General features: G+C 42.3%; 1 protein-coding gene across 2 annotated transcripts in view; it reads left to right on the top strand.

Annotated features, from left to right (window-relative positions):
• The window catches only part of BZW2 (basic leucine zipper and W2 domains 2), a 57,399-nt gene that overhangs the window by 11,959 nt on the left and 22,669 nt on the right, over positions 1-22,771 (top strand). The window contains exons 1-6 of one of the 2 annotated variants that reach the window (XM_066627735.1): positions 5,248-5,351; positions 9,469-9,533; positions 11,225-11,401; positions 12,276-12,379; positions 13,352-13,417; positions 20,258-20,393. In XM_066627735.1, coding sequence (XP_066483832.1) covers positions 9,476-9,533; positions 11,225-11,401; positions 12,276-12,379; positions 13,352-13,417; positions 20,258-20,393 — 541 coding nt within the window. In that variant the 5' untranslated portion in view covers positions 5,248-5,351; positions 9,469-9,475. Of the gene's footprint in view, positions 1-5,247; positions 5,352-9,468; positions 9,534-11,224; positions 11,402-12,275; positions 12,380-13,351; positions 13,418-20,257; positions 20,394-22,771 lie in introns of those variants that run through there. The other variant, XM_066627736.1, reaches the window with a different exon arrangement.

A 22,771-nucleotide genomic window follows, 5' to 3' on the forward strand; every position in this document is an offset into this window, starting at 1 on the left:
TCTGACATGCATAATTTCACAGATATATTTCAGCCATCCGTGACATGTCAGATCTTTCCAACAAATTGTGAAAATAGAGGATATAGCTGTAGGGACTAGGACATATCAATAATGAGCGAGAGCTTGTTGGCACACACCATAGGCACAACCTGCTGTGAACTTCTCTTGAACGAGCCCCATAATATAGGTTGACATAAATAAGTTGTGCTTGCAAAGAAATGGCAGTCTGTCATGCAAATAAATTCCGAACCTAGAAAACTGAGTTTTATATGATATGGTCAGGAAAAGGAAATCCATGGCACACAGCTTGGTGAAATTTAGTGCTAATCCTGATGCATACATCCTGTGGCTCCACAGGGCTCCAATCACCAATTTTCACAATTTTCTATTTTAACAATTTGTTGGAAAGATCTGACACATCACGGATGGCTGAAATATATCTGTAAAATTATGCATGTCAGAGGATCCAGTAATGTCATCAGCATGGTTACCCCTAATCACCAATTGGAGCCCACTTCTGGTTTCTGATTGGAGTTCCAATGGATTGAACCCTGTAGAGCAGGGGTGTCCAAACATTTTGGCAGGAGGGCCACATCATCTCTCTGACACTGTGTCAGGGGCCGGGAAAGAAAGAATTAATTTACAATTTAATATTTGAATAAATTTACATAAATGAATATATTAGAGATGGCACTTATATGAATGAATGAAGATCTTGGAATAGCTCAAGGCCTATAAAAGGCCTTGCACAAAGCAAGGCCAGCCTTTTCTTCACTACCACTGCCGCATCACAGATATGAATCAGCAAGTAGTGGAGGGAGCCCTTGTCCCACAGCTCAGATGAGAGGTTGAACAGTTGTCCTCATGCTGAGAGCAGTTGCTTCGGGCCAGCACGGGCTCTAGCAAGTCTCTGGAGGGCCAGAGGCTCATTGAAGACTGGGGGCTCCCTGAGGGCCTGATTGGGGGCCTCTGAGGGCCACAAGTGGCCCCCGGGCCGGGGTTTGGGCACCCCTGCTGTAGAGCCATGGGAAGGCTCGCGGTGGGCACTGAGAGCCTCCTGGAGACCAGCATGACCCCCTAGGTAAGCAAAAGAGCCTCTGGGTCCCCGTGCCACCACAATCACTTCATTGCTATCGGGGCAACCATCTTGCCCCCACCACGACTTAGCTCGTTCCCTAAGTCTGAGTAGGACTTTGGGAACCACTGCCCTATAGGATGGTTGCAAGGACAACATCAGGATGCGGCATGCGAAGTACTTTGCACACTCCAAAATTCCCAGACTGTTGTCACAAAAGCCACACTGCTGTTAGTGTGCTGTGGAACCACTAGCACAAGCAACTGGAAACCCCAGTATGTATGCCAGCAGCTCACCCAGCCCATACGGGATCAGGGAAGTTGGTGGATCAGGATGGGGAGCAGGCCAAACTGGGGGTGGGAGGGGAAGGATCTTGGTGGCAGTGGCAGATACCAAGATCCTGTCCTCCTTTTTACCTGCCCAACCCTCTCCATGAGGCTCCTTGGACTTATGCCAGCTAAGAAGCAGGTATAAGTCCAAGGAGACCCATTGGTGGCCAGGTGGTCTATGGGGAGGTAGGGTGGTGTAGTGGTCTGGGAATTGGACTTAGACCTGGAAGATCCAGGTTCAAATCTCCCCTCAGCCACAAAGCTTCCTGGGTGACCTTGGGCCAGTCACTTTCTCTCAACCTCACCTACCTCACAGGGTTGTTGTGAGGATAAAAGGAGGGGAGCAGCTGTGTACACTGCCCTGAGCTCTTTGGAGGAAGGGTGGTATAAAAATGTGAAAAAATAAATAAATAATAAAAATAAATAAAAAAGGTGTTTACTTGCCTGTCCCAGGATGTCTGGTATTGTCCACTCCGCTCCCCACCATAGCATACAGCATGCACTCTGTCAGCTGGCAAGGGATAAGATGGGCTGCCCATTTGATTAATTTTGGAGAACCAGTACATCATGGAGAAAGGTAGGCTAGGAGACACCTTTCCCTAGCATGCTAGTTTTCTGTAGGCATTCAGTTTCCTCCTACATTTTGAAGTGTTGCAGTCACAGGTGGACTCTATGCCTTTTCTGAACATGTTGATTGTCCCAAGTACCAGTCGTAGCTCTGTGTGTGTGACTGTATGTGCACACACCTTGAACATGTGGGTCTACCAGATGTTTCTGTGAGTATATTTGCATTCTTGACAGCATGGACAACTTTCATAAGAAACAAAGGAGCAAGATGACCCTTCTGGTCCATCTTTCTGTGGGGAGTAGCACTTCATCTTTCTTGATTCAAAATAGTTGACATACATAGTTTCAGGTTTGACTAACTAAATTAGTATTCCTAAAATACAGTGTGTGCTCATGATCCAAATTCTCATTCAAAAACCATTTTGCCAAGAAATAATTTCACTTTCCTCTGAATATTTCTTTTCAAGGGCAGCACACTGGTAGTTGTTTGATCAAGTAAATTAAACTTCAGATGATCAGTCAAATCTGGAAAATTCTGCTCAGGTGAATGTATGACTCAAGTCCTTTAAAAATATTGAATAGGAAATTCTTTGCAAACTTGCAGTGGTGGAAGCGGTGTGCGAGTGCAGCATAAAAGGAAGTCCTTTGATTCTCAAAGGGTGTGTGTGTGTGTGTGTGTCTTTGTCCCATACTAACTTATTTCTCTTCCTGTCTATGGCCAGGTTGAGAGACAGAATCCAAACACTTGTGCTATTTTGATGGAGGTTTGGCAAGAAACAGCAGCTCCATAGAATCCAGATTGAGCCCTTCATCCTGTCATCGCCTTGCAGTGCGTTGCTATTCCCAAACTGAGAGATACATCATTCACTTGTCTTTCCACTTGCAAATTTAGTTAGTGTCTAATTTTGGACATTGTCTACTTTCCTGCACAATAAGAGAAGCAACTTTTATGTTCCTCGTTTTGTTTTCTCCTGCATGACAGCCCTGAGATTTCTCCTTTTGGGCTATGGAATTGAATGTGCCTTATACTGAACTCAGACCATTGGTCAGTGTAACTCAGTATTGCCAACACTGACCAACAGCAGTTTTCCTGGGTTTCAGGCAGAAATTTTTCTTTGCTGTGATTGGAGCTGGCAAGGATTGAACCTGGGACCTTGTGTAGGTATTCCTTTGGTAGATCTGTGGGTAATATGGAGTACATTGACTCAACTTTAATTGAGTCAGATTAAAGTTTCTGACTTTAAAATTCAGAATTTTTTAAAGGTTTCTGAATAAATGCAAGTAATATTGTAATCCGCTCCCCCCCCCCCAAAAAAAACTCATCCAATGGCTGGCCTGCTTCTTAGGGTGCAATCCAGAGGTGCCTGGAACTCAAGTTCCTTTCACTGGTCCAGAATTGTTGCAAAATGCTCTTGCTTCTGACCCATACCCAAGTGAATTCCTCAGCCAGAAGTCTATCATGCCAGATCAGCTGCATTACAGCTCATATTTTGCAGGTAAATGACAGTGAGACTATTACTGCTGACACCATACTGGCATTTAATTAATTAATGTGGCAGCTAACACTGGTCAGGGCCATGCCTCTTGACGCAGTCCTGTTCCCCTTGCCCTGCCGCACTGGATTCTACAGAGTCAATACTATTGCCCCAGAATGAGACTTTCCTCACCCTTGTCCAGTTTTGCAACCCTCACGTTTCAGGTTGCAGCTTCTGCTTCACTACTTGTGGCCTAACGAGATTGGATAGAGCTGATCCATGGAACTTTGTGCAAAAGGTTGAGATTGGTCTGCTTTCACTTGGGTCATTGTAGGTCCTTGACCATATAGAGTATTGTATGACGCTGAATGTGCAATGTGACAGATTTGCTGAATGCAGTGTGACATGAAGTCTAAGTATATACAATACTGCTGATCTCAAGCTCCCATAGAGATTAACATTATTGGAGGGGAAATAGGATGTTGCCAGAGGTTGGCTCTGCCATTTTAATACCCTCAAGTGTCTTGGAGGTACTGCGAGTATGTCAATGCCAGTGACAACATTTTTTACATGACTTCTTCTTTGGCTTTTACTTCTTTACACAAACGTGATTGTAATTAATTCATGTGATTAAAAATGTTAGATTTTGCACTACTGGCTTTCTCCTCTTTATTCTTGCCAGCCAGCTTTCACTTCACAGTGATCCCGTGGAACAATCAATCAATCAATCAACAGTATTTATATACCGCTTTTCAACTAAAAGTTCACAAAGCGGTTTACAGAGAAAAATCAAATAACTAAATGGCTCCCTGTCCCAAAAGGGCTCACAATCTAAAAAGATGCAAATGAATACCAGCAGACAGCCACTAGAACAGACACTGCTGGGGTGAGGTGGGCCAGTTACTCTCCCCCTGCTTAAAAAAGGAGCACCCACTTGAAAAAGTGCCTCTTACCCAACAGGGCCTCAAAATGTCTTTATGCAGGGTGTTAAGAGAAACATTGCCCTATCCAGGGATATCTGCAATATATGGCAGTTCCCCATTCACCTGTCAAAATGATGTACATTTCACTAGCATATAATATCACATTGGATGGTCTTTATACAGTATGTCGGTAAGCTTTGTAGTCTTGCAAGAAGTGTTGTATATTCCTTACTCATGTTCAGTGCTTTTGTACTATTGTATGCCTTTATAAGGCTGTTAGTTTCTTTGGAACACTTGATTTTGTTTGATACGTGTTTCTTTGTGATCAACTGCTTTCCTCTTCATCTGTGCTTGATGAAGATCAAGTGTCATCACATAAACATCACATAAACAGAATTTCCCCTATCCCCTTCTTCTTTGCATTGTTCCTGGCTTGCCTCTCGTTAGCTCATTGACAACCTTTTATACTTTTGTTTGACCTTGAGAACATTTGTCTTACTATAAAGCTACCTCTTTGAGGCTGAATATTTTGACATTTTAAAGGTCTTCTTTCTGGAATTAATATAGCAATAAAAACATAATTTAAAAATATATTGTATTTCAGAGTCTGAAATATTTATTATCTGAAGGATGTCAGACATGTGCTGTACTGTAGTAATAAACCTATAGAAGCTTTTGGCTCGATAGGAATTCAGACATCTAATTGCAGCTCTCCAATTTGAAGTAGAGGTATATCTATGTATGGCCCCTTGTTAATCTGTACAGTGCTCTTATCTCCTTGTGCAGATTTTTGAACAGTTTTTGCTCCTCCTTGACCAGTGCTTTAGCAACTACCTTATAAAGCCAGACCAAAGTAGATTACACAGCAATGCATTTAAAGCTAAATATAGAAGACGGCAGATCTTATTGTGGTACTAATAACCTTTGGAGTGACACTCTTGTGTTTGTACTGAAACTCGGTTTCTTAAATCCCCTTCAACTGGTGAGTTTGTTTTCTCTTTGTGTGTCTAGTTGCCTTTCACTGTAGTCTTCCTGTTCTTAAAAGGCTTATTTATGTACTTTGCGGAGAGTGGGAAAGAGAGCTGTTTCTCTAGCTGTCTTCTTTCTGCCTATTCCTAAAGACAGATGTAAATTAATCAAAATCAGGTTGGTGAACCTACGTGTGTGTGAAATACTCAGCCTTGCTGGGAAAGGAAGCAGGCTTCATTGCTGTGGTTGTCTCAATTTGACATAGACTGTTCTTTGTTCCAGAGGATAGGGGAGATCACCTTACATATATATATTTTTTTAATCTCTGTTGCTTCAAGGTCAAGCAGCTGGTGTGTTGACTCAGTGATTTGAAATGTTCATGCCAGGTCCTTGTTGGTTTATGTTGAGAGGGGCTTCTACAGTTAACTGTATGGAAGATTTTTCTTTCTCACAAGCTTGTTTTGGACTGTTGAACCCCTAGCTTTTGATGCCTAAGGAAAACACTGTTTCCAACCAAAAGATGAAACAGCTTCAAAATGAGAGAAAAATATTGCCCTTGTTCTGTAATGATGTTACCAGGATGTGTGTGCTTGTGTGACTTTTTTGTTTTTTAAAGCAAACACTTCACCTTTGATAACCATTAACCCTAAAATATGTTGTTGTTGGCTGTAAAATTCAGCAGAAAAAAGGAAATGCTTGAAGTATACTAGAACACCAAATGCTTCAATCTCTCTCTCTCTCTCTCTCTCTCTCTCTCTCTCTCTCTCTCCCTGCGTGATGCTGTCTTATATAAAGATTATCTGCTGACAACATACAAAAGGAAACAGTTCACAGATGAGATATCTGGGATTGTGCATTCTCAAGCAGTAATTGCCCATAGTAAGATACACAATACAAGAAGGCGAAACCACAGTTTTGACTGTCAAAGAACTGTGAAGAATGCTATAAAGACATGAAAAAGACTCTGGAGATTTGTTCTGTAGATATGGGCATCCAATCGTCTTCTTGTTTCAATAAATCTCTTTTTTCAGGTACTACATTGTAAACATATAACAATATTTTTAAAACATACCTAATCAGGGTGTCCTGATTCCTATCAGGAATAGGCCTATCAGATAGGAAACTGCCTATCAGTGCAGTTGTTAACGATCACCCTGTTTATCTTGTACAGTATATGATTCAGCCAACTTTGTAAGGGGCAGCCCAGTCCTTTGCTTCTCAGCACCTGCAGAAGCAGCGGTGCCAAAGCGTCTACCTCTGTGTCAAGCAGTCTCCCAGAAGCCACTGAGAGCCTCCTCAGGGGAAGGTGCCTTTTGTGCCCTTTCCCTGAGCAAAGCCCTGGCCCCAGCAATGGGTATCCTTGGATCTGCACAGGATATTTTGCTGGTGCAGAGGCGAGAGCCTTGTGGACCAACATGGAGTTCAGGATCTCTGCCAGTCCTACTCCCATCCTGCCCTGGTTTCTCCCCCCATCCTGCCCTCATTCCATCTTTCCCTGCCTCCAATGGCTGCACCTCCACCCAGCAGGCTCACTTACTCCCGGCGATGGTGCATCCTGCCGGTGCTGGGCCTGGTGCCTGATTGGCACGGGCCCGGTGCCAGCACTCCCTACTCTCCAGGTGCGGTAAATGTGCTTTATGGCACCCAGCACCGGTGCTAGGGCTCAGCGCCGGCGCTAGCTAAGTATAGGATTGGGTCTAACGCCCCCAAATCCATCACCCCCCCCCCCGCTGCTTACCTTTGGTGGTGGCCACTGACTTTTTCTCTTTTTGCTACAAGAATAATGATGGCATCAGCAGCATTCTTGCCTGCTGAACTGGAATTCTTTTCTTTTTTAAGAGTTGTTTCTCACTGCACTTTGATGGGTAGCAACAACTTTAGCAGTTCATGAAACGCTGATAACTTCCCTGGTAGCAAATTGCCATTTTTTCCCCTTTACAAGTGCCAAGAAGTGAGTATTACCCCTGCTAATTGGGTAAGAGGCACTTTTTCAAGTGGGTGCTCCTTTTTTTAGCAGGGGGAGAGTAACTGGCCCACCTCACCCCAGCACTGTCTGTTCTAGTGGCTGTCTGCTGGTATTCATTTGCATCTTTTTAGATTGTGAGCCCTTTTGGGACAGGGAGCCATTTAGTTATTTGATTTTTCTCTGTAAACCGCTTTGTGAACTTTTAGTTGAAAAGCGGTATATAAATACTGTTATTAATAATAATAATAATAATAATAATAATAATAATAATAATAATAATAATAATAATCATGGCATAGGGTTACTTCCTGGCACATTTGAAAGGAAAAAAAAAGAAGGGGGGGGACTAGCAGAATTCACCACCAGGGAAATTTTTGGTAATTTGTAATCAGTTGGTGTCCACAGAGGCAGAGTGAAAAGTGTGTGTGTGTGTGTGTGTGAGAGAGAGAGAGAGAGAGAGAGAGAGAGAGAGAGAGAGAGATGTGGGGTGTGTATTTTTAAAAAAGGCAAATGCCCCACGACAGCAACTTGCTTACATATCAATTCAAGGGTGCTAGTAACAATCAGGCCTATAGTCAAGGTGTGTCGCAAACTAGGTCTCTTGTGTTTCCTGTCTTTCTGAGATTCTGGTTATCAATGTTTTTCTCTACGTATCTTTCCTGCTCTGTATACTTTCCTGCTCTGCTTATACTTCATGCATCTGAAGAAGTGATCTGTTGTCTACAAAAGCTTAGCCTGCAAGAAATGTTATGTCTCTGATGCTACAAAACTCTGTTTATATTGCCTCTGGTGTATCAGAATTGCAGAGGAGAGGGTGGGACAGACTACCCTAGTATAATTTTTGCTGGAAAAAGTATGTTTTGCTCTTAAGAGAGAGAGCAAGTTGAAAGATGGGTGCAAGTTGTGTGTTTTAAAATCTTTCAGAAATGAAGTACATTACTGTTGCATTATAGTATGCCACAGGGTTAATTTTGGAGGATTTTAGGTCCATGGTTTTCAATACTGAATTGCCTCATGTAATTCTATCTTATCTCTTTGAAAGCATACATACATATGCATGGGAGATACTTCAACAAGAAAACTGTTTAAAAAAACCCCAACTAACTAGATGATTTAATAACATGATAAGGATCTTTGCTTCATATGCTTAGTGTATTTCACACTGTATTTCAGAGTGTGAATGTTCACAGTATCTCAATAATCCTTGCAAGAACCCTTCAGGATATCTGTGCATACAACAGCCCTCTTGAAGATATTCCCTACTGAAGACTCTTGGCCAGTAGTTCCCAAACTGTGAGCCATGGTTTCCTGAGGAGCTGTGGAAACCAGCCAGAGCAGCTGTGGAAACCTTGCGGAAAACGCTACTAGGATATTTGTACAGAGTATAGGATTATATTTCTAATAGGGAGCCGTGGGCAATGGCCCAGAAGGTCAAGGGAACTGCTAGTGGAAAAAGTTTATGAACCGCTTCTCTAGGCTGAGACAGGTGGCTTCCTTGAGGTTACCTACTTCTGGAAAACTCATTTTGACATGTGGCTATATATGTAGCTTTTGAAGTAGTATCAACCACATGTAGGTTCTTAGATTGCACATGGGCATATGTTGGGCATCTCTGTAGCAAGCAGCTGTATTCTTTTTAGACAATACCCTCAATTTGGATTTTTGGGGAGGAGAGAAGCCCTATGATCCAACTGCCAAGGGAGGCAGATACATATTAGCAAGGCTGGGAACTGAAAGACAGTCTTAAACTTCTGGAAACAGAATGGTCTGAAGCAGCAAATAGATGGCAAAACCATAGGTAAAAAAGGATACTCAGATATTCTTGTGCTAAGGATGCAAAGGTTTCAGCAAGGCGACAATAGATGAAGGGTTCAGGACAGTTTAGGAGGAGATGACCTAGATTTGGGTAATGGGCAGGTAATGGATTTTCTAAAGTGACATAGGCATCCAGAAAATGTGATAGCTAATAAGTCATTGACATGCATGAGGCAATGATTGTGGTTCTTGTGACTGGTCTTCCTGAACCGAGACACAGAGTCATAACAAATAAACACGCTAATAGAGGATATTATAGTTCATGTTGTGGTAAAGTCTTTTGATTTTTTTTGATGTCCTCTTGATTCAAAGTACTGTATGTTCTGACACTTTAAACTTTTCCCCCCAGAAATTTTATGAATAAGCATCAGAAACCGGTGCTAACAGGCCAACGGTTCAAAACTAGGAAGAGGGGTAAGCTGGTTACATTGAATTTTTCTTTACAAAAGTTACTGTGATTAATATAAAACTTTACACATTACCACCCCCTTGTCAAAACAGCATTTGCCTAAAAAGACAGGTGGATGAAAAGGTTTAAGATGTTCATATCTATTGATTCTACCAAACTCACTTGAAAACGTAAATGATATTGCTACTTATGTTATGATAGTAACATTATCGTAATCATTTTGCAAATGAATCATTTCCTAAAATGGCATTCGTGTGATCTTGCTTTTAAAATTGATGTAATGTGCATGCATATGGGGGAAATCTATAGTGCATGCACAGATCAAATGCTTTGCTGTGTGGGATGATGAAGATAATGGCAGCTCAATGGAACGGCATGAAATGAGGATGGAGGGTGGTTAAAGGTGCAACGATACATAGCTTTTATTGTGGAGATAGGAATACAATAACTGGGAAGGGGAATAACAAATAGTATACGCCAGTGTTTTCTGAACTGTGGGTCAGGATGCACTAGTGGGTCACAGCCTGATTGTTGGTGGGTCATGAAGCTGACAAGAAAAATGTATTGAGACCTATGGAAACTGAAACTGAGCCACAAGTGCATGTTTACTTGCAAGTAGGGAAACTGCCTCAGCTTTTATGGAAGGCCAGGTAAAAGGGAACACAAGACCACCAGAATAGTCCCAATCTGGTGAATGTGGAGCTCAACAAACACTCCAGAATGTGCCCCCCACCATAGTAAAATGGATAAAAACAGAGGCTTGAGTGGCTGGTCAAGTGAGACTTTTTTATTAGGGCGCAATCCTAACCCATGCTGGAGCAGGCAAGCCAGGAGGCTTGCGCTGCATCCAACGCGGGATTGCAGCGAGCAGCGGCTCAGCCACGGGCAAGGGGAAGCCCTTCCCCTTAGCCGTGGGTAAGGGCTGCGCACCCCTATGGGTCTCCTCGGACCCGCGCCACCTCCGGAGGTGGCACAAGTTCGAGGAGAGCGGAGCAGCTTAAAGCCGCTCTGCTCGCCCCGGGGATGGGGGTTGGAATCCAGCATAACTGCCAGGTCCCAGCCCCGCCCCCAGCTCTCCGCACACCTGCCCCTGGGCCCACCCTCCCCCACCCAGAAACGCCCCCTCCCGCCTCCTCCCTGCCCACCCACACCTACCTGCGCTCCCCCTGCCCAGAAACACCCCCTCCCACCTCCTCCCCACCCCCCTTGCCTACACAGAGGTTCAGGATCTGGTGGAACTCCTGCCTACCTCCTGCTCCACTCCCTCCCCCAGCATGCCTTCTCCCTGTCCTCTCCCCGCCCTCCCTACTCCTCCCCTCGACCCAGAACGCCTCCTCCCCACCTCTCCCAATGCATCCACTCACCTCTCTGCCACCCACAGTCTGCACAACCACCAAGCTGCAGAACACCAGTGCTGTATTGGCTCTGGCCCAGTGCCGGCCAGCGCTGAGCTAGCACCAGTGCTGGACCACTTCTGAGGGCCACGAACATGCTTTATGGCACGTTTGCGACACTCACTGCTGGTGGAATGAGCTCAGGACTGAGTTCTAAACCTGCATAGGATTTCTCTGTAATATGTATTTCCAGAATAAGGAGAGAACCATTGTGGCAAAGGTCATTTTATATCTGTAGAACAGACATTTGAAAGTGGCAAGAAATTCTTCTTAGGGTAACTGTTCCTAATTCTCCATTCAAGATGAAAAGGAGAAATTTGAACCCATGGTCTTCAGGGATACCATTGTCCAAGGCCTCAACGAAGCTGGTGATGACTTGGAAGCTGTAGCCAAGTTTCTGGATACAACCGGCTCAAGGCTAGATTATCGTCGCTATGCCGATACTCTCTTTGACATTTTGATAGCTGGCAGCATGCTGGGTATGTATGTTGTGCTGAAAACTTAACACTTTCAGAGTTAATCCTGGTAACAAGATGCACATACCCCCCCCCCCCTTGATTTTATCTGTCAGGCAAGTAATGTTCAACTATTTTCACTCCCACCTTAGTTTTCTTAATTGTTGTCTTCAGCTTCTTTTCATATTTCTCATATCTTTCTGACAAACTGTGTTAATAGTGTTCATGGATTCTATAACAGAAATAACCCCACTAGGGGGTAAAAGCGGAAATTAGATATTAAGACTATATCTCAACACTGTATATATGTCAACACTGTATTCTTTCATCTAAAACACAATGGCAACATGGTGCGACCCCTCCCCCAACAACATGGTGTGACACCAGTGATCTATAGGAAGTCTGTCAATGCTTGGTGGCATTTCAGACCAGGAAAAGCCTGTAATAGTCCCCAACAACAAATTGGTGGAAAGGCTGAATGTAGCTCAATATATGCAATGCAGTCTGGAAATTATAATAACCTATGTTTAATGCACTTCTCTCCTGAAATTTTTCTGATATACTATTTCCACGTCTGCATTTTTTTCTGTTGTTTAGTAAAAGGAGTGCAGTCTGTGGACTTTGATGTCCTGGTGTCATTGTCAATGAGTGGGAGAGGAGAAGACAGTAAAAGAAAATGTCACACCAGACTTGGTACGGCTGACACCATGCTGTAGGCATGTGCTTGAGAGAGTTTTATGGAGAATCTTTCTATACTTGACAATACTTCCCTGACTCATGGATAATATATGCTCTGTGTCTGTGTGTCTTGGACACGTGGAAGTGGGCCCTCTTGTTTCTAACGTGGAAGATATGAGGCTTTTGTTACTTGCAGATTATTTTGCTTATATCTTTTCAGCCCCAGGAGGGACGAGAATAGATGACAATGATAAGACCAAGATGACAAATCACTGTGTATTTTCCGCAGATGAAGATCACGATGCCCTTCGACATTATGCTCAGGTCAGGGAGTGGTTGGGATTGAATAGAAGGCAGTAGCTTTCATTCTGTCTTTTTAGTACTAGAATACTTGAGCCATTTTTTAAAATGCTTTCTGCCAACTCCCGATATAAAATGGCAGCAGGGATAGCAATTTACTTCTGCTCTGTGTGTGCTGTTAGTGCATTTTGTAAAAATGAGCACCACCACTCGTAAGTGGAGTGGCAAATTGCTTGCAGCCACTGGACTGGACTTTCATAAAAGTATTTAGTTAAAAAAAATTGGTTGTGTGTTACTGGCTTCAGATTTAATGATTAAATAATGGGGGGAAACCTAGTATAAGGAAGCAGACTGATATCCAGGATGGTGCTCTTGGTTGGGTAAAATTAAGTTCCTAGGAATTTGGAGATTTTGAATTTGTCAGCAGTTTAGCCAGTTGCATGATAGCATCTATGTACTGTATGTGTTTGAGAGAGTCCTTGCGACACAAGGACATCTGCAAGAGGGATCTGAAGGCCTTAGGAGTGGACCTCAACAAGTGGGAAACCCTGGCCTCTGAGCGGCCCGCTTGGAGGCAGGCTGTGCAGCATGGCCTTTCCCAGTTTGAAGAGACACTTGGCCAACAGTCTGAGGCTAAGAGGCAAAGAAGGAAGGCCCATAGCCAGGGAGACAGACCAGGGACAGACTGCACTTGCTCCCGGTGTGGAAGGGATTGTCACTCCTGAATCGGCCTTTTCAGCCACACTAGACGCTGTGCCAGAACCACCTTTCAGAGCACGATACCATAGTCTTTCGAGACTGAAGGTTGCCAATATAATATACTGTATGTGTTGAAACTATTTTTGCTGTTTTATGGAATACAGGAAGTTGAACTATCCTAAACATATTTAAGTTTTATCATCAATTATAAACACTGTTTAGAAGTACCTGTAGCAATAGCCAGATTTTACTACTTCTGTTAATAGTTTATGTTGGCTACTTGTCTTTTATACTTAGGTCTTCAATAAACTCATCAGGCGATATAAATATTTGGAAAAAGCATTTGAAGATGAAATTAAAAAGGTAATATTGCAAACTGTTATATTTTGGGTCTTGTCACAGATCAGGAGATCTTATAATGAATAAAATAAGTTTGTTCACATGCATTTGTTAGGTTACATGGTATATGCTCTGCTTTTTGCATACTGATATAGCAGGATAGTCATATACTTAGCAAGATATATTTTAAACTACTACTAAGTGCTTAGTGCTCTGTATTACTTTGTAAACCTAAATTTGCAATTCTCCCCACTCCATAAGCTTGACTTTACTGTTAATTACAGTAATCTTTTGTTATGAGTAATACTGACTCATTCTGCTTTAGGTACAGAAAGCACTTTGTGCTTGCACAAACTATGCTGTTCCCTTTCCACCTCCACCCTACCAGGTGACCTCATCTGGGGGCTACCAATTGTTAATGTTGTTGAGCACAGTTTTGATGAATTCTGCTCTTTCAGTTAATGCTTTGGGCTTGGAGTTTTGAAGCTTTTACAAACAAATCATTGTACAATTTTTTTTTTCATGCTAGCCTGTGTAGGACATGACCTTTGGTACCAATGTTACCAAAAGCATAAAACAGGTTTCAGATAGGATGATGAAAGAGTTACAGTGTCTGTTGATCACTAAGTTTTTCTTTCATGAAAAAGTTGCATATGATTGGGCTCATTCTAGGAAATCTGAGCCACCCCTCATAGACTACAAAACTACCTCTCCTTCACCCTGAAGTTGCTGCCTCAATATCAAGCAAAACAGAGATGCAACAGTGAATGCCTTTTTCCATTTTTTAACCTGTGTTTTTTAGATGGTGCCTAGAAAGCTATCATCTCAGAGGTGGCGTTCCCTCCCATGTGTAAAGAGGAGGGAAATGCCTCTTCTGAGATGGAGCCTACCATCCATGAAATTGTTAATACTTGTGCTAATTATTTTTAATAGTTTAAAGCATAAGTACTTTTTGTTTAAGCTTTAAACAAAATCTGCTGCCCAGTTGTAATAAATCGACTAAACATTGCAGCCCTACTAACAAGCTACTTATGTTGTAAGGATCCATAAGTTGTGTCTGATTTTTTCCTCCTTTGTGCTCTTCCTGGTTTCAGAAAACAAGGTGGGACTAGAGGACAAGAGGAAGTGTAGAGGAGAGTGATGGACTTGAACATCAGAGTCATTCTCCTCCCTCTTTCCCTGTCTTCTTTTTTTTAATGCAAGGAATGGGAGGTGAAATGATGGAGATGGATAAATGAACAGAGGCAAGGCATCTCCTGGCCTTAATATGCAACTGGTGTTCCATCAGAAACTAGAATTAAACCATGGGTCAGGTGTGATGCTCTAGGCTATTAAATTGTTTAAAGTAAACTATAATCTGGGAGAGATGCATGTAAGCCTTCAGTCTATTTTAGAATTCCTTCTCAAAACATTCCTACAGGTGCCAACTTCTCTTAAAACATTCCTCCAGTTCACAGAGCAGTTTTAGGAGAGGGACATGGCAGCTTTTTAAAAGGGGAAGTGGCCCTGACATATAAGAATTAGGCAAGTTATCTCCTCAAAATATCCCTCAACAGGCCAAGCTGATGCATAGTCCTGAGGTATATGAATTTTGTGCATGCAATAGAAGATGCATGAAATCCATTTTGGGCTTATAAAAATAAAGCTTCCACTCAAGCTTTTTTTTTTTGAAAATAAATTATAGTACTAAACACTTCTGTGTGGCTATTCAGTGTTTAAAACAACTGCAGAAAGTAGGAGTTCAGACATGTCACTGGAATGAGAATTGGACATGTTGATTTTCTAAATTCGATCTATGTGTCTTTTTTTTAGTACTTCTAGTTATACTGTGTTTTGTCTAATGGCAGACAAATTGGAGCTTGGTAGGTGGGAGGCTAGAACTGTTCTGAATAGAAGGATAGGATCTCCCCTGCAGAGTTAGTAACCAAACCTATAATAGTGATAGGAGGGGAAGAACTCGGAAAGCAATCAACGTTGCAACTTCATGGTGGTAATAACAACTTGAAGCTGAACATCGTGTTCATTTTTTATGGTTCCTAAGTGGGTTAATTAGAATTGGAAAACTTTCCTATAAGCTAATGACTGTCAATTGAGTAAGGAACAAATAATACCTTTTGAACGCCTACATTAACACAAAAGCATCCTGGTGTGGCCTGATTCCAGAAAGTCAGATAATTATGTTTACATTGTGCTACTCATTTTGGTGTAAGTACAGTGGCATAGCCTTCATGAAGACCTAGACCTTCTTGACTGCAGCTTTGCGCTTATAGACAAATTCAAATGGGGATCATTTTAAATTGTATCCCCACATGACTTTAAAGAGGAAAGAAAGGCAGGTACAGAATTTTGAAAATGTCTTGCTTTTGATGAGTCACACCCTTGGTGACTTTAGAGGCTTATGTTGCATCTTGCATGCCCTTGTGAAAACCACTTAACTGGCCTAAATGAATTCAAGTCATTTGGACTGGATGAACTGCATTCTACAGTACTAAAGGAACTTGTGGATGTACTTGCAGAGCCTCTGTCAGTTCTCTTTGAGAAATCCTGGAGAACAGGGGTGGTGCCACTAGACTGGAAGCAAGCTAATGAGGTCCCAAGATGAGCTGGGAAATTACAGACCTATCAGTTTGACTTCAGTACCAGAGAAAATATTAGAAGAAATTATAAAGCACACAATCTGCACATATCTAGACAACAACTCAGTAATCAATAGAACCCAGCATGGATTTGTCAAAAATAAGTCTTACCAGACAAATCTCATCTCCTTTTTCGATCGGGTTACTAGCTTATTGGACAATGGGGGTGCTGTGGATGTAATTTATCTTGACTTCAGTAAAGCATTTGACAAGGTTCCACATGACATCCTAATCAACAAGTTGGTAGAATATGGGCTAGATCACAGTTTTTCAAACAGTGAGTCAGGACCCACTAGGTGGGTCCCCATTCATTTTAATATTTTATTTTAAATGTATTAGACTGGTATGTGACTACATTTGGGAAATGTTACAGATCTGTACTTTCAACAGGCTACTATGTGTGTGCTTTTAATGATGATAGTCATTCCTGGTTAAGTGTGGGTAGGATTCCAGCCTAGGATTGTTAAAACTTTTCCTGCTTGATGATGTCACTTCCATTCATGACATCACTTCTGGCAGGTTCTGACAGATTCTCATTCAAAACTTGGGTCCCGTTGCTAAACACTTGAGAACCACTAGGCTAGATGATGCAGTCATTAGGTGGATTTGCAACTGGTTGGACGGCTGTACACAAAGGGTGTTCATCAGTGGCTTCGTGTCAACCTGGAAGCTGGTTGCCCCAGAGCTCTGTCTTTGGCCTGGTTCTCTTTAACATCTTCATCAATGACTTGGATGAAGGGATACAAGGGGACCTCATCAAATTTGCAGGTGACACGAAGCTGGGAGAAGTAGCAAACACAACAGAATACAGTAGAAGCCTTCATGAAGACCCAGACAAAATGGAGTACTGGGCTGAAATGAATAAGACGAAATTCAACAGGGACAAATGCAGGGTTCTGCACTTAGACAAAAATAACCAAAGACACAAGTATAGAATGAAAGATACCTGGCTTGGCGGCACAACATGTGAGAGAGATCTTGGAGTTGCAGTGGGTCACAAGATGAGCATGAGTCAGCAGTGTGATGCAGCTGCGAAGAAGGCGAATGCAATTTTAGCCTGCTTTAGTAGAACCGTAGCTTCCAAGTCACAAGAAGTTGTGATTTCACTTTACTCTGCATTAGTTAGACCTCACCTGGAGTACTGAGTCCAGTTCTGGGCATCTCACTTTAAGAAAGGTGCAGCCAAACTAGAGCAGGTTCAGAGGAGAGTGACGAGGATGATCAGAGAACAAGCCCTGTGAGGAAAGGTTGAGGGAACTTGGTACGTTTAGACTGGAGAAGAGAAGGCTGAGAGGAGTTATGATAGTGCTCTTCAAATACCTGAAGGACTGTCGTATGGAAAAAAGGTCAAATTTGTTCTCAACTTCCACTGAAAATAGAAATAGATCCAGCGAGTACAAACTGCAGGAGAAGATATCAGGAAAAAAATTTCTCGTTGTCAAGGTAGATTCTTCCTCACTGGAAATCTTCAAGCAGAAGTTTGACAAGCACCTGCTGGAGGTACTCTATGAGGATCTCCTGCTGCAGGCAGGGAGTTGGACTACGTAGATGAACTTTTAGGTCATTCCTAATTCTATGATTCTATGAAAACAGACACCTGCAAGTCTTGCAAATTCAGTACTTCATGTGTGACCAAACTTTGGGAACTGTCTTTTATATACAGTACTGTACTGATAATTTTTACCATTCTAATCATCCATGGTCCTGAAGTCATGAATCCTGCACTACAAGGTGTACTCTTTTGGTAGAGACTTTTCCCTTTCCAAAAAAATAAAAATCCTTCAGAAGCAGACCTTCTGTATTTAAAACCATCTATTGGTGGTTGGTCTTCTAGGGAAATAATTCTTCATACCTACTGAACCTTTTTTTTGTTATTACATATAGAGAAAGTTGTTTTCTGAACAGATGTCTGTCATACATACATCTGTTTGAAACCTTTTCACATAGATTTCTGATTGTTACTTGGTTCCTTTCAGAGTGTCCAGACCTCTTCCCTACAAACAGCTCTTCACATACTGTTTCTCATTTCCCCTTACTTGCAACATGCCTTTTTTGTAGGCTAAACATGTCCAATAATTAATTTCACCATGTGCAATGTCTGTTTCAAGCCTTTCATTCCAGAGAAACAGAAACTTCACCTCTGCAATTATCCTATTATTTTTAATGCATTTTGTTCTGAGTTCCAGTTGGTTTGGACAAAGATTAAGCTGACACTTTGAAAATTGTGTGTATTCAAATTTTGTTTTTAAACATTTTTCTTTTTCTGTTCACGTTTGCTGGCAATTGGCATATGTCAGCTGAAAAGCTTGCTGATGAATTCCCTTTCAGCCTCAGGATTTATGACGGCTGTAATGTTAAAGTTAAAGTGAAAAATGTTATGCAGTTTCAGCAAAATGACTGAAAGGGCTTTAACACTTAGGCTTACTTTTCCCCAGGGGTGACTAGTATGTTAGCAAGCAAATGTTTTATATGTTATGTTTCAGCTAACTACTATATTCATGTAGATCTCCTTTGATTAAGTGGCAAGGGATCAGGAAATCTGTGTAATGTATTGCCATATATTTGCCATACCTTCACACATACTTATGTGCATCTGAATTCATTTGACCTAATAGTAAAATTGAAATCCAAGTTGTCTTTAAAAAAAAAAAAGTGCCAAAAAAAACAAAAAACAGTAGAGACCATGGGCATAATCCCACCAACATTAAGCATTTTGCATCCTAGTTGAATTCAGCAGAAGTGTTAAGCACTTGCTTAATTGTTTCCCATTGAAGTCAATGGGCTCTTGAACTTTGACTGGATGAAGAGATTTCAGTAACTGAAGCACAAGAATTCAAGAGAGAATTGCCAGAATAAAGAGCCAAGGGGTGTGGATATTGGATAGATGCCTGTGCATGCGACCTTGGATGGCATTTGTTGGTCAAGATATATGTGACTTGGATGGCAGAGATCATCAGTTAATCTACCTCCAAAAATTGACTTGGTCACCTCTCCTCTCTTCTTTTCTCTTTCCTAAAGAAAAAAAAACTATCAGAGAAACTGATAGTTTCTCTGGCATGTTTTGTATGTTGGGTATGCAGGGTCTTTTAAATAGGTATAACCATGGGGAAAATTAGCATTGTGAAACATGATGTTATTGGAATTGGTGCAACTCCATCTGCTGTCCAGAGGGGGCAGGATGCTGTCCAGAAGGGGTCAAGCTATGGCCCAGAGAATCAGACCTTTCTACCTGTTCTCTCTGTGATCCTTGTGGGCTGTGGCCCTAACCCTTTATCTTTCCCTTCTCCTCTGAGTGCTTCCTCTTGTCCTCTGACCACCGACCTGTTAAGGTGGCGCACACCAGGGCTCTGATGCCCAGGCCATCTTAAGCACAAGGCATGCATGGCGAGGCAGCTCTAGAGCCTTGCTATCTCTAAGTAATAGCTGAACATCTGATCCTAATCAGATGCTGTAAATATACACTCAATGGAACTGTAGTAAATAACTTCTTTTTGCAACTTCAACAAGCCATTACCTCTTTGTCTTTTTTTAATTGATTAGCAGTCAGCCGGGTGAGGGAGGTTCCCTGGGGTGATACCCAAAAGGGGGGGTCTGTTGCTTAAGCTACTCTGCTTCCCCCCTCAAAGAGGAAACTTAATTTCCTCCAACAGATGTAAGCATAAAAACCAATTATTTATAGGGAGCCGTCTTAAAATACATGTTATTGGGCTCAAGTCTGTAAGGCAGCCTTACAGTGCTGCCACCAGATTACTGGAGGCTCTGGCACAAAGCCCTGCATTGTCTTCCCCAATTTATCAGTGATAGATTTCAGCAGCCACTCCTGCCACTCATTCCATCAATGCATAGGGAGGGAATCTGTGGCAGTTGATGGATACAGGAGGGGTTCATGGGGCTGGCCAAGCTGGACACGCCCTTTGTGAAGAAGACTCTCGGCCAGTGCCCAAGCTGGCTGGCTAACCCCTGTTGCTGCCTTACTCCTAGATGTGTGGAAGCTGCTTCTGGTTACTCAAAGACATAGTATGACACTTAAAAAAAATTACTTCGCGGAACTTTAACTAAGCCCTCTTTCAAGGCCCTTAACCTAGATTTTGAGGTCTATGAACTGATATTTATAGGACTGCTAGTTGCCTCAATTGATTCACAGGCAGTTCATGCTGTTTTGTGTGGGTATTGAGTAGGATAATGTTCAAATGCTTCAAAAAAGTGTCTTTTCTTTCTTGCCTCATAGCTCCTCTTATTCCTTAAAGCCTTTTCTGAAACAGAACAGACAAAGTTGGCGATGCTTACTGGAATCCTGTTAGCCAATGGGACGCTTCCTGCAACCATTTTAACCAGCCTTTTCACTGACAACATTGTCAAAGAAGGTAACTTGTGTTTTCCTGCTGGCGTTTGGCCTCTAAGAGTACTTTACCTCATGGGAGAAGGAAAGCATGTTCGAGAACCACAAAAATACAGCAAGCTGCTTTTTACTCAGTCCATAAACTTCAGTGTTACCTGCACTGACTGACAGGGGCTCTCCAAGGTTTCAGGCAGAAGAACCTGTACCCCCCTCCCCCAGAATCCCAAGATTTGAACCTGGGACTTCTGCATGCAGAGCATGTGCTCTACCATGGAATATTCTCACCTGAGAATCCTATTCTCTTCTTTTCCCTATCTTCCTTTAAAGCAGGGGTGTCCAAACTTTTTGGCAGGAGGGCCACATCATCTCTCTGACACTGTGTTGGGGGCCAGGAGAAAAAGAATTTACATTTCAAATTTGAATAAATTTACATAAATGAATATATTAGAGATGCAACTTACATATGTCATATATATAACGTATGTATGAAGGTCTTGCAATAGCTCAGTGCCTATAAAAGGCCTTGCACAAAGCAAGGCTGGCTTTTCCTTCACTGCTGCTGTTGCATCACAGACTTGAAACAGGAAGCAGAGGAGGGAGCCCTTGGCCCATAGCTCACACGAGAGATTGAACAGTCGCCCTCACACTGAGAGCTGTTGTGCCAGGCCAGCACGGGCTCCAGCAAGTCTCTGAAGGGCCAGAGGCTCATTGGAGACCAAGGACTCCCCGTGGGCCGGATTGGGGGGTCCCCAAGGGCCACAGAGAGTTCCAGGGCTGGGGTTTGGGAACCCATGCTTTAAAGAAACAGGTTAAGCTCTGTGTGTTCTGCCAGAGATCTGGAAATTAAGATTGTTTTAATTATGCTTTTATTGTTAACCTTATTAGTTTTGAACCTGTGCATGTTGTGCTAATTAATGGTGGGGTTAACTGGGTTATGTTAAAAAGTGTTTTATAGTTGTTAATTTTGTACTTTGGGGGGGTACATGAAAACGGAAGAACAGTCTCTTGAACAAGGAAAAATAAGGAAATAGATATTTTAAAGAAGCAAACTTCACTTTGGTTAAGACACTCAAGGCCAAGAAGTAGATAAATGTTAGGAGAACAGTGAATGCTAGTTATAGAACTCTGCCTCCAACATGGTTCCACCCACTTTGTCATGAATGTAGTAGCAAGTTGTTCTCCTTAAGAGATTATGAGCAGTCTTAGAGTCCAATCCTAGGCATTTCTACCCAGAAGTAAGTTCCATTGTAGTCAGTGTGGCTTATTCCCAGGTAAGTGTGGATAGGATTGCAGCCTTAGTGCAGGACAGCAAGATGTAGAGTGACTGAGTTTCTAGAGGCAAGAGAGTACAAAGGAGCATGTCTCTGCCTTGTTCTGTTTCCCTTGAAACATGGAATTCATCACAGAAGAAAAACTTGGAGAAAGTAACACACTCTTGATCAAGTGGGGCCAAAAAATGGTTACATACCTCATTGCTACTATGTGCTCCAAGCAGAAAGAATAGGCAAAGATATCGTTCTGATCTTCCCAGTCACTCAAAAGAGCATTTCTCCCTCGCTCCCTGCCTAAAGTGTGGTATGGAGAGTTCAGAGTTGCCCAATTAATAGAGTTCTTTGGACCCCTTTTATCTTATTGGGGCCAGAGCTGAGCTAGCTGGTCTACCCAAATGAGCAGATGGTGCTGGCACACCAATGTGTTGCCACTGACTTTGACGATGGAGCTAAATATCTGGGCTTCACTGTTTTCAAGGGCAGGTCCTAGTGCACAATAGACCTGCCCATAACAAGCTTGGGCACCTGTTTGGCAGGAAGTTTCTGTTGGGCATGTTCATTATTTTAAAGGGTGGTGGTAGACGAGAGTCGTTTGCACATATTTGGGCAAAGTCCTGTACATGGTTACTCTTAATAAGTCTCATTGAATTCAGTAGGACTTACTCCCAAGTAAGTATGCATAGAATTACATCCTTGTATTCAATAGTATTATACCCTGTTCCTGAGTGTGTTGATTAGAAAACAAATCCCATTGGATTCTACATGTGTGCCTTGTACCACTGCCATAATATACTGTGAATCCCTAGTTGTAATATGTGGTATCCATCTAAATGAGACTCTGTCCTGGTTAAATCTTATTACCTCAGTGCAGTGTTTTGTTGAGCTTCATGCCATTGTTGCCTAGAAAAGCCTGAGAGTATCATATGGTAAGGTACATTTTAGTCTTTATCAACAGATATTACCATGGTAACCAGACTGCCTGGTTCCTGATTTGCTGAAAGAAGACACACTGACTCTGTGTGTTTGTGTCAGAACTAAGTAATCATAGAATAAGAGACATTGACTACCCAAAGATTTACACTAATTCTTTAAAAAAAAAACAATTCAAGGACTGACCTGTATTTTTCTCCTG

Source organism: Tiliqua scincoides, chromosome 5 (assembly GCF_035046505.1).
Source record: "Tiliqua scincoides isolate rTilSci1 chromosome 5, rTilSci1.hap2, whole genome shotgun sequence".
Taxonomy (NCBI): Eukaryota; Metazoa; Chordata; class Lepidosauria; order Squamata; family Scincidae; genus Tiliqua; species Tiliqua scincoides.